This window comes from Petaurus breviceps, unplaced genomic scaffold (genome assembly GCF_028583685.1).
Source record: "Petaurus breviceps papuanus isolate PSGF00001 unplaced genomic scaffold, PetGlider_PUasm1.0 225, whole genome shotgun sequence".
Classification (NCBI taxonomy): Eukaryota; Metazoa; Chordata; class Mammalia; order Diprotodontia; family Petauridae; genus Petaurus; species Petaurus breviceps.
In genome coordinates, this window is record NW_027185889.1 from 15,487,142 (window position 1) to 15,499,911 (window position 12,770).

The 12,770-nt window shown below is 39.5% G+C and overlaps 1 protein-coding gene across 1 annotated transcript in view; it reads right to left on the reverse strand.

Annotated features, from left to right (window-relative positions):
- Positions 1-261: 261 nt before the first annotated feature.
- The window catches only part of NR2C1 (nuclear receptor subfamily 2 group C member 1), a 61,336-nt gene continuing 48,827 nt past the window's right edge, over positions 262-12,770 (reverse strand). Inside the window, exons 13-14 of the mRNA XM_069095066.1 lie at positions 6,402-6,507; positions 262-2,231 (exon numbers count right to left, since the gene is read on the reverse strand). Coding sequence (XP_068951167.1) covers positions 2,057-2,231; positions 6,402-6,507 — 281 coding nt within the window. The 3' untranslated portion in view covers positions 262-2,056. The remainder of the gene's footprint in view (positions 2,232-6,401; positions 6,508-12,770) is intronic.

The following is a 12,770-nucleotide window of genomic DNA, read 5'->3' on the forward strand; positions in this document are numbered from 1 at the left end:
ATATTGGGGCAGTGATGTGCCAAGGTAGTGCAGAGAGGTGCCAAGAGCCAGAATCTGAACCCAGACCCTCTGACTGGGATCTTTTCCCAGCTATGGCGTGCCAATCACTTGTACTCAGACATTCTGTCGCATGAGCAGTAACACCTCATTCCTTTCTGAATGGCAAAGGCTCATAACGAAAAGACGAAAACAGCCTAAAGAGAATACAACGGAGTAAGTAAAGCAAGGAATTTTAATGAGACTAAAGACACAAGACAGAAATTTGTAACGCAAGTGATATTTTAATGCAGTTCTTTGAAACACTTCCAAATATAACTACAAGTTCAATCAGGAAAATGCCTAAAAGACACATATCTCTTAACTGTATGTACATTGTTTTTAAAGGATTATTTTCCTGAATTCTTGTCTTGCTACATTGGATTTTATAAAGTATAAAATTATTTTTTTTCCATTTGAAGGTTTTATACTAAATGTATTGTTCCTCTCAGTTTAAAATTACAAACCTGTTGACAAAAATGTCATTTTTTAACTGGCAAAATAGCCACCCTTAATAAACAGGTGAAGACCATAGGCGAACACATTTTAATTTCTGATTTACTAGATAGTAATGATTAGTGAACACAACAAGAAAAATCCAGCTCCTCTTTTGTTACAAAAGACTTTACCAAAAATTCATTTTTGCTACCTGTAATGAAATTTCCAGATTGGTTTTTTACAAATCGGTGAATTTAAACACTAAACAATTTACAGGGGGAATGTTTTAAAAATTAAAAAAAAAAAAAGAAATGTTTTAAAAATCAATACCAAATTAGCTCAGAAAAACATGTATTATGAAAGACACTGTAACCAAGAAGTCAAAATGTTTTTGAAATGGCAATAATGGGACCTTATGTGTCTACTATCATTAAATACAGTGAGCTTCCTCACATATTTCTTCCTTTCACAGCAGTTAAGAGACCTGCTGCCAAATGAAAAATATATGATCAATTTTTAAAAATTAGGCACAGGCACACAAAAAACTCAAATTTGTCCTTACAAATGGGTTATTTAAAATCAACAAATTTATTTTCCTCACAAATTTTTTTTTAAAAGCTAAACTTATGATGGCAAAATCATCCAGTAGGGTAAATGTGCTTTGAAATTAGTCAGAAATGTGAGAAATGAAAATCCTGAGGTCAGAATGCTCTTTAGAAAAAGAAGAGCAAGAGATACTAGTGTTAGAAATGCTAAAAAACCCAAACCAAACCAAAACACAACTCTGGGCTCAGTTAGTGTGGCTCTCTTAAAATACAGTGGATAACTAAAAATAGGAGAATATAGAATAAAGTGTCTTGGCCAACACTTTACTCATAAACCAATTTTCTACTGCATAAATAAAAAGTGCTTGTATCTACTAGTACACAACACTAAAACATCAACCCTGAACATCCAGAATTGCCCATGACCCATTGCCAGCAATGGGAGTGGTGTACTTAGGGGATGCCATGGTATTTACAAAAGTTAAAAAAATTTTTTTTTCTACTTTGATTTCCCTGCAGTTTTAATGGCATCATCACACCATTAAGCAAAAAACTATTTCTTTTTCACATATCAACTGAAACAAAAGTGAGTTCTATTACAGAAATGTGAAAATTGAAGGCAATCCCTGGGCTCTTTAGGGATTTCAGATCACTGAGTTTTCATATTGGTTCATGATTAAATTAAACATAAATAGAACAACACTCTGAAAGGAAAATGAATTTATTATTATTTTTCTAACATGAAATGTGCAGAGACATCTTAGCTCACACAGGTCTATGGTGCTCCTGATGGCTCTTTGCCAAGGCTGAATTCTGAAGACTCCTCATCCACTTAAATATGAGAGTAGGAAGATGTTGCTCATTTCTGGTACGTGCTGAGTCTCTTACAAATTCTTGACGGTCACATGAAAAAGAAAACCATTTTGGATTTCAGTCAGATATTAAAAATGAAATGTCCAGATATGGTGGAAGGACCAGATACAGTCTGGTGTTCTGAAGAAACGAGTTTATGTCTACAGCACTACAACATCAAGCTTTCAAATGCCATGACCAATTATTTGAGAGTTATAATCTGCAGTCTCCATCTTAAAAATGTATGGGATGACGCTGTCAATTCGTACATTGCCAATGAGACCTTTAAAAAATAATTCTTCTGTGATAGTAGCACTCATCAGCCTTAGTGCAGGCAATCTGAGAAGAAGCCTGGACAACCTAAAAAAACGACAAAACCAAGTCAGAAATCAGACAAAGAAAAATGCAGGAGAGCTTATAGGCAAAATCTACAGTCACTTATTATCTCCTGGGCTTGTGGCTTCACCTTGTATGGCTGTTTTCTTGTGCTGTTGGTTATATAGTGGCATACTGTTTCTTGTCAATAAAAGTTATAGTAGTAACACTCATAGAATTTAAAGAGGAAAAATAGAAGAATTTTGTATGTATACATGATTTGTGGCTTAATTTAAATCTCAGATTTTGGAAAGTTTAAAATGGAAAATGAAGTTCTTAATTCAGTTATCCATAAAATGGAGTCTGCAGAGATGTGTAGTTAGTGTTTAGAGGGGGAAGGCGAAGGAAGAAGGGAGGTGTAGGAAATCACCTTATGATAAAGGGTAGGATCACCAAAGACTTCTCTGACAAAAGCAACAGATTTTTAGAGGGGAAATGAAGCATGAACAATACACTAGAAATCTCTGAAAGGGCTGTTTGTCCTTCATTTTTGAAGAGGACATCTCAAACTCAGGATGTCCAAAGCAGAACTCACTATCTTTCCCTCAAACTCTCCCCCCTTCTGTACTTCATTATTATAGTCGAGGGCAGCACAATCCTCCCCCTCCCTCTGCTTTGTAATTTGGTGTCGTCTTTGGCTCGTCAATCTCACTCCATCCATCCAATCCAATGATGAATCTCATCATTTCTGCTACCACAACCTCTCCTCTATGTCCCCTTCTTTTCCCTGACAGTCACTAAGCTAGCTCAGGTCACTGTGATCTCTTTCTAAATGGTTCTAAAATGCCTCAGATCTCTCCTTGCTCCAATCCATCCTCTTTTCAGCTGCCAAGGAGCCTGTCTACAGTATGGTCTGCCGATGCCACACCTTCTCCTCACACCCTCAGTAAGGTCCAGTGGTTCCTACTGCCTCTAGGATCAAATATAGGGCTCTGCTTGGCCTGTAGAGCTCCGCCTCCAGCCTCCTTGCACTTTGCTCTTGTTCATATGCTTCCTGAAGTAGCTCTCTGTTGGCTTCCTGATTTATCCCTTGCGTGTGACATTCCACCTTCTGTCTCTGACTCCATACTGGCTGTCTTCCCTCCTCACCTCTACCTCTTAGCTCCACTTGGCACCTTCAACAGGTAGCTTAAATCCCACGCTCTGCTGGAAGTTTCTCCTGCTTTTTCCTAATAGCTGGGGAGCCTTCTCTTCTGAGATTACAGTACAGCTGATCTGTATACATCTTTTAAGTACTTCCCTTAACATGTTTTTTCAATTCGCCCTCAGCTCCATTGGATGGTGAGTGTCTGAAGAAAGGAGTTGTTTTGTCTATATCCCTAGCATTTAGCCCAATGTCTAACAAACAGTAAACACTTAATAAATGCTTGCTGACTGGTTTTATATGACATGAAATTCTTTCAACAGTAAAGTACTAAGGCAATAAAAAAGTGATCACCTTAAAAAAAAATCACACTTCTTTTGAATTTTAAATTCTACAAATTACTTTACTCACCACAAACCCATGAGGTAGGCAGAGCAAGTATTACCATCCACATTTGACAGGAGGCTGAGGCTTAGAGAGGTTAATTATCTGCCCCTAAACTTACACATACAAAAAGATTCCCAGCTGGGATTCAAACCAACATCTCCTGACTGAATGTATGAAAGGAAAAGGTCACCAGGGTATGTGAGGAACATAAAAAATGATACATGAGCTTCAATGGGTCTCAGGGTTTAAGGAAAAGTCATCCTAACCACCTTCAGATAGGAAGATAGCTGCTAAGCTATGAGTTACATCTCAGGAAAAGGATCTGTGTGCCCATGAATACATATATCCACAAATATCAACCCAAAAGAACCAACAAAACAGGAAAGGCACCAGAAACAAAGCTGAAATGACCATCTTTCCAGTCAAAGCATGACAGTAGCCATCTCTGGAATACTCAATGCAATTCTGGTGATTCTATATCAAGAAAGACATAATAATGCTGGAGAAAGTTCAAAGAAGTGGAAGAATTAAGAAATGGAGGCACTTTCACCTGGAGCAAGAAAGGGTAGGTTTTCTGATTTAAGGCTTTACTCTAAAAAGAGAGGACTTGAGAAGAAACACAAGTGTTGGCCAGATAGGTTTACTGAATCCCCAGATTCATCACCACCACCTAAAGCTCAAATAAAATTTACACAAAGATCCAAAGGGTTTGTTCATGGAGAAGAACAATTTCTTGTCAATAAGTCAAATGAGAGGCATTTGGGGGAGCACATGGCTGACTTTCTAAGGTTAAAATTATAGGAGTATAGATCTAGAGCTCAAGGGACCCTAAAGGTCATCTAGGCCAACCCCCTCATCTACAGGAGGAAGCAAAGGCCATCAAGAGCCAGAAATGGCAAAGCTGGAGGTCATATATTATAGAAACAGGGGAAAGTGTGAGCAAAGAGGTGGAGATGGGAGAAGACAGTATTTGAATAGTAGATGAAGATTAGTTCCCTTTGTCTAGAACAGAGTATGAGATGGGATACAGAGAGTACTCAGACCTTGGTAACTGGTCCCATCACTTCCTGGCAAACAGGGAGAAGAAATGGAAGGAGAGTCATATTTCATATTATTGGGCTCAAAGATGACTGCAGTCATGAAATTAAAAGACGTTTGCTCCTTGGAAGGAAAGCTATGGCAAACCTGGACAGCAGACTTAAAAAGCTGACACATCACCTTGCTGGCAAAGGCCCATATAGTCAAAGCTATAGTATTCCCAGTAGTGATTTGTGACTATGAAAGTTAGAATATGAGAAAAATTATAAAAACACTTTCAAAGTGTGGTGTTGGAGAAGAACTTGAGAGCCCGTTGATAGCAAGGAGATCAAATTGGTCAATACTTAAAGAAATTAACACAGACCATTCATTGGAAGGTCAAATACTAAAGCTGAAGCTTAAATGCTTTGGTCACATAATGAGAAGACAGGACCCACTGGAAAAGCCCTTGATGCTGGGAAAGACTGAAGGCAAAAGAAAAAGGGGACTGCAGAGGATGAGATGGATAGATAGTGCCATGGAAGCAATACACATGAGCTTGGACAGACTTCGGGAGATAGCAGAGGGACAGAAGGGCCTGGTGTACTATATAGTCCATGGAGTCACAAAGAGCTGGACATAACTGAATGACTGAACAATAACAGAGATTACAAGAAGAAAGGGCTGGATAAGTAGGTAGTACTGTACAGGGTCCTGAACACCAAGATCAGGAGGTTGTATCTCAATGGAAAAGCAATAAAGGTTTGTGAGGTATATGGGTGACAAGGTCAGATCCATGCTTTACAAAAATAGCAGGGCAGCCAGTCAATAGAGACAGGCCTTGGAGTTGGTAAGACATGTTTGAGGATCACCTTTGACACTATGTGACGCTGAGCAAGTTACTCAGTCTCTCATGGGCCCAGGTAGCTAAGATTTTAATCTGCTGAGCAGTTACTGCATTTGAAAACATTCTGAACTGATTTCTTCTGCCCCCACCCCACTCCACCCCACAACACTTCCATATATAGCAAAAGAGCAGAGTATAAAAACCTCTATGCTGCTGAGTTAAAGTTTATTTAAATGTTTATGACTGGGTCAGGTGAGGTAGTACACGCCTGTAATCCCTGCTCCTGGGGAGGCCAAGGTGGGGTGGATTGCTTGGGTTAGGGAATTCTCAGTTGGGTACCAATGATATGGCAGGCTCCAGGCTGTGTATGGAGGTGCAACCTGGCACAGGTACAGAACCTAAGCAAGTCAGTTTCCACAGATGCTTAGCAGCAACGGGACTGAGCCTATGGGTATGACAAAGATTGAGCTTCAAAAAATAAATGAATGAATGAAATTATTCATTGAAAGGAAACTCCTGACACACTCAATGACACAAAAATTTCTTGCCCCAATTTTTGAAATAAATCTAACTATAGAGGTATTAATGCTAATTTCTAAAAGAATTTCTAGTGAGCATAACTGAATTAGTCTTTTTTGTAATCCCCAAGGAGGTGCTACTACTACTACGACTAAGTACTAACCACCACCACCACCTCCCCCCCACCCACCACCAGCAGCTGGCATTTATACGGAACATTTTGGGTCTGCAGAACAGTTTGCATACTTCATCTCATTTGATACAGAAAAGATTATTACATAATCATCTAAGTTCTACAAACCTGTAGGTATCATCTGGGTATGTTTTTGTTATGTAATCTTGAAACTCCATGTAAGCTTTTTCTTGAAATTTCTCAATCTGTCCCATGTTTTCTAGACCTGGATGATCTGAAACAACAAGGCAGATGTGGTTATCTTAGGTCAGAAAGGCTAAACAGGTGCCAGGCCTGAGCAGAGTGGCTCAGCGAAGAAGTACTGTTAGGGAATACCAATACCAAAGCTGAGCATGCGCTTTCCAGGAAGCCACTGACTGCAACTACAGCTCCCTCACCCACTGGTCGCTAAGCCTGGAGTAACAGCTGAAGATCTGGACGGAGAAGCAGGTGCCTGTCTGGGCTCCGGATGCTACCAGTCCATGCCCCAGGGTTGCCATTTTAATCCTCATTAACCTGAGTCTCAGATGCTAAAGGACTAATGCCCTTATGGATAAAAACCATAAGAGCATTTAGATGAATTCTGACATGCATTTTCCTCCACTAAATTAAGTTCAACTAATGTTTATTAAGTGACTCTTTAGGCAAATGACTTAACTTGGGTGGGCCTCAGTTTCATTATCTGTGAAAATGAGCATGTCTCTAGGAGTTAAAAGAAAGAGGGAAGAAATCCATAGCTACAAAAATATTAGCTACAGTACCTTTTAATGTAAGAAAAACTAGAAAAGAAAAGAGTACCCATAAATGTGAATGGCTGCAAAAATGATGGTATAGGAAAATAATGGAATACTGCCACACCATAAGACATAACAAAATGAACAGTTTCAAAGAACAGAGGCCACAGAGAATAGAGAACAGGATTATGAGTAATAAGACATGGGAAGCTGAACCGGGTGAAAGATTATGATCTGATAAAGGTGTCTCAGAATGTGGGCGACAGCTATCTCTGTCTGTAACTGACAGTGAGAGAGGAGAAGGTCACAGGAAATGAACAAACTGAACAAGTGGGAAGTCGAGCTAATGAAGGAACCTCAATATGGAACAAAACCACTGCTTAACTCAGCGCCCGGTATACGGAGCAGGCCCCTCAATGCTTACTGATCGATGTGTATGTAAGTGCCCTAGCATCTGAGCAGGAGTGTGGAGAAAGACTAACGTAGGCACTGAAGTCACTGAGGAAAGGAAGAAAATGCTGCAAGAGTTGATAGATAATAGTCATAAGAATCTGAACTATTTAAAAAATGCTAAGAACAGCAATTAAGAAAAGTAATGTCCTTGAAAGGCATATTTTATTTGGGGGTTTAAGTTCAGAATGAGAGCTGCTAGGTGATGCAGTGGATAGAGCTTCTTCAGGTCCTGGAGTCAGGAAGACCTGAGTTCAAATTCAGCCTCAGACCCTTACTAGCTGTGTGACCCTGGGCAAGTCACTTAAACCTGTTTGCCTCAGTTTCTTCATATATAAAATGAGCTGGAGAAGGAAATGGCAAATCATTCTAGTATCTCTGCCAAGAAAACCCCAAATGAGATCATGAAGAGTTGGACATGACTGAAAACAACCAAACAACAAGTTCATACTAAAAAACATTAAGCATTAGCCTAAAATAGATTCCAAGCAGTGGTGGTCTTTATTCCATAATCTACTTATCAATCAAGTCTTTACCTTACCCTGACTCCAGTGCCAGGATTCTTTCCAATGGCACCAATTTGGGGAAAACCAAAGGTATCCAGAACTAAGAACAGGATGAGAATGACAATACTAATGCACATTCAGATAAAACCAGAGATCCTGACATACTAGATGGAATCAGTTTGCAAGTGACATAAAGGTGAACTGGAAAAGACATCAGTGATGAAACAGGATGTGAGCTCTATCTTCCAAGATGGGTGATCTGGAAAGGTCACTGAGTGAGGAAAGGGAATGATACTAAGATGAGAGAAGGCACAGACCAGGAAGGAGCAGGACACGGAGAGGAACAAGGCCTTGAAAGTTATGAAGAAGCTCAGAACCACTTCGATCAGGAAGTAGTGCGAGTTTTCTGAGGAGGGACAGGATAAGAACCAAGTTTAAATAAAACCAGCAGGACAGCTGCACACCACACACATGTGGTGGAGGGAAGTCATCACAAATGCTGCTGTAGATTTTCAGGTGTGTAGAGTGATGTGAAAATGGACCAGAAAGATCAGGCAGAAGAAATGTCTCCAAGGAAGAATGAACAGAGCTCAAAGTGACTAGAATTAAGAAATAAAGAAAGAACTGAAGATGACCTCAAGGTTCTAAGTCAAGATAACTGCACAAGTGATGATGCCACCAAGGGACAGAAGAAAGACCAAGGTGGGGCCCTCTGGGAGAGGAAAGTCCTGTCTGTGAGGAAGGCATATGAGTTTGGTTTGGGACAAGATGAGTTCAGGGCAAGACTGGCCACTGAGCACTGATGTGGCCCACAAGCTTCTGGAGACCTAATAACAGAGCTCAGGACAAAATATGCGGTAATTGTTTCTAATAACTAGGAGATCATTTCAAAAAGTCAGCTTGGCAAGTACCAGGTGGGAGCCCCATAGCTAGACGGTAGTTCCTTTGAAAGTTCTGGCACACTAAAGTTGGTGTACTAAAGCTCAGTGTGTGTAAACAGTACCATGGCAGCTAAAAAAGTTAATGTGGTCTCAGTCTACATTATGAAGGGTGTAGCTTCTGGGAGTGAAGAGGTGAGAGCCCTATAACCTCTCCTGCGAAGACCACAGAACTGATGGGTACCACATTTTAGAATCCAGACAACAACCAAGGTATTGAAGAACAGCAACATTTGCTCTTTTACATCACTGGCCTGGAAAAGGGCTTTGCAAATTACAAAGTTCAATAAGTATGCTGTTGTTCAGTCATTTTAATTATGTGCAACTCTTCATGACCCCATTTGGGGTTTTCTTGGCAAAGATGCTGGAGTGGTTTGGCATTTCCTTTTCCAGTCATTTTATAGGCTACTGTAAACTGAGGCAAACAGGCTTAAGTGACTTGCCCAGGGTTACACAGCTAGTAAGTGTCTGAGGCCAGATTTGAACTCAGGAAGATGAGTCTTCTAACCCCAGGCCCAGCACTCTATCCACGTCCAGCAATAAGTATAAGTTACTATTATCAGTGGCATAATATACACACTGACACCCAAGCAGAATTCTAAAACTTGGAGACTTCTAGATAAAAAGAGATAACCAATAAAGGTAACAAAAAGAAATGGAAGTAATTCTTATTATTTTATGCATCAAGGAGAGGTTGAAAACAAGATACTAAAAATGTTCCAAAAACAGTAAGAAATCTGGCAGATCAGATTCTGTACTACATTTTTAATAAGAATAAATCATTCTTACTGCTTGAGCCAAATAGTTTTGAAACTACAAATTTTGAAAACTGTTTAACCTTTGCAGGCAAAACATTGCTTGCACATAGTAAAGAAAAATTATTCAAGGCAATTATCAATAGCTATAATAGCAAATGCACAAAAAGATACCAATAATAAAAATACATTACCAATTAATATTCAAAATTAAGAAAAAGTTAAAAAAGATAGGAAGGGTTCTCTGGTGATTACAATAGAACAAAAAATGATGTCTGCGGGTGGGAGCTGCAGCCAGACGCCGAGCCAAGCCATCCCGCTACCTGTTGGGTGGTGCTCAGCGACAGTGTGCAGCTGCCACCTGTGGATTACAGCACCACCCCTGGAGGTACTACCGTGTTTCCCCGATAATAAGACCTATCCCAAAAATAAGCCCTCCCCTTACTGTGTAAGATTCCTCTAAAATAAGCCCTCCCCCGAAAATAAGCCCTATTGAGATTGCTACTGTAGTGAAGGTGATCCCCTGTGATTTGCTTATTGAATAAAGGTACATTTTTTTGTTCACATTTACCTGTTTATTAAAATTGCTGTCAATGTTCATTAAAATAAGCCCTCCCCTGAAAATAAGCCCTCTGGTGTTTTTCTGTCCAAAAAAAAAAAATAATAAGACAGTGTCTTATTTATCGGGGAAACACGGTAGGATCATCTATGACTGAAAATTTTTGATGGAGTGTTGTAACTCTCCTGTGGCCAAAACACCTCCCTGGGATCTGCCCACCATTCCTGGGGTCACCAGCCCTCCCAGTGATGAACCTGCTACTGAAATGAACCCGAACCACCTACCCAATAGGCATGAGGACAAGCCAGGAGGCCATGAGGAATCACAGTTTGAGATGGGCATTTAAAGGGCCAGCCACCAGAATTGAGCAGTGGCCCCCAAGACCCACAGATCCCGTTCAGGGGAGGAGACACACTGGTCAAGCCTTATAGGAGTTTTTTCCAGAGCTAATGCCAAGGATGGGGCTAGATGTCCCACTCCTTCCTCCCCCAGTGGAACAGCTCCCCCCTCCCCAGAGCCAACACCAGCAGATACTTCCAGCAATGCCAGGAGCTGCCCTTCCCAGGGGAATTGCTACAGAAATCGACCTTGTGCTGCACAGGGACAAAATTAGGGACAGGAGGAGCCTTATGAACTTGTCTAGTAAATCTTCAGGTCTCATCCTGAATGGATGTGTCCACCCCTTTCAAGTTTGTGCCCTGTGGCCCACACACAAGGTCACAGGAATGTCCCCTCTAGAGAGGAAATAAAAGCTGGTCGGCCAATTCTAGACCTAGGACCAAGAGAGGAAAAAAAAATAGAACAAAAAATAAGAACTAAAAGGGATCTGGAATTATTTAACTTAATGCAGTTAAACTGTATGTCAGCTTGAATAAATGTTTCACTTTTAGCTGTGTCTGTGAGCCTGGGGAATAGTATAACAAAGTTGGCAAACTGGCTAACACAAGGAATGGGAAGACATGATTAACTCATGTAGAACATTAGGAGCAGTAATAATTAAAAAAAAGAGCTTCTCTAGTTTTGTTCATGTCATTTAGGGCCAGCATATTTTCTCATGGTTCACATCATTCTGCACAGTCTTTGAAAATCAATCCAAAATCATAAACATGAAAAATATATGAGCATAGTCAAGTATGCAATATTCAGCAGCTGATAGTCCAGTTTTTGTTCATTTCACTGGAATTAATACTAGAGAAGTAACAGAGAAATAACAGTGCTGAAAAATCAAAGTGGAACATTTTCTGTTAGAAATTTACGTGAGAAAGAAAAGTAGGAAATTGGGGGAAAAATTTTTATAGTAACTGTCTCTGATAAAGGCTTCATTTCTCAAATATATAGAGAAGTTGAGTCAAATTTATAAGAGGAGTCATTTCCTAACTGATAAATGGTTAAAAGATATAAACAGGCAGTTTTCAGAAGAAATCAAAGGTATTTATAGACCCATGAAAAAATGCTCTAAATCACTACTTGATTGGAGAAATGCAAATTAAAACAACTCTGGGATAATACCTCATGTCTATCAGATTGGCTAATATGACAAAAAAAGAAAATGACAAATTTTAGAGGGAATATGGAAAAACTTGGACACTAATACACTGTTGGTGGAGTTGTGAACTGGTCCAAACATTATGGAGAACAATTTGGAACTACCTCCAAAGAGCTACAGAATTGTGCATACTCACTGATCTGGCAATACCACTACCAAGTCTGTATCCCAAAGAGATCAAAGAAAAAAGAAAAGAACCTATTTATACAAAAATAGTTATAGCAGCTCTTTGTAGTGGTAAAGAACTAGAAATTGAGGGATGTCCATCAATTGGGGGATGGCTAAATAAGCTGTGGTATGTGATTATGATGGAATACTACTGTGCTCTAAGAAATGATGAGTAGGATGGTTTCAGAAAAACCTGGGAAGACTTGCATAAACTGATGCTGATTGAATTGATCAGAATCAGAACATTGTACACAGCAATAATATTGTGTGATGATCAACTGTGAATTAGATATTCTGATCAATACAATGATCCAAGACAATTCTGAAGGAATTATGATGAAAAATGCTATCTACCTCTAGAGAAAAAACCGATCAAGTCTGAATGAAGATGAAAGCATATTTTTTAACTTTATTTTTCTTGTGTGTTTTTTGGGGAGGGTGTCATCTATATTTTCTTTTGCAACATGGCTAATATGGAAATATTTTGTATGATCTATAACCTATATATCTATATACATCTATAATCTATATCAAATTGGTTGCTGTCTCAAAGAGTGGGGAGGAGGAGGAAGAAGGGAAAGAATTTGGAACTCAAAATCTAAATAAAAAAAGGTTAAAAATTCTTTTACATATAACTGAGAAATATTTAATGAAAACAATAAGAACATATTGAGGGGAAAAAACAAATTATGGTGAGGCTTCTGGAATTTTACCTGTAAAGACAAAGACCCTCATTTCTTAGATCTGGGCCATCCAAAGATACCTAAAAGAGATATGCTAAGAAGTGCAACACTGGGCTAAGATCAGAGCCAGGGTCTCTACCTACACTGCTCTTGGGGTAG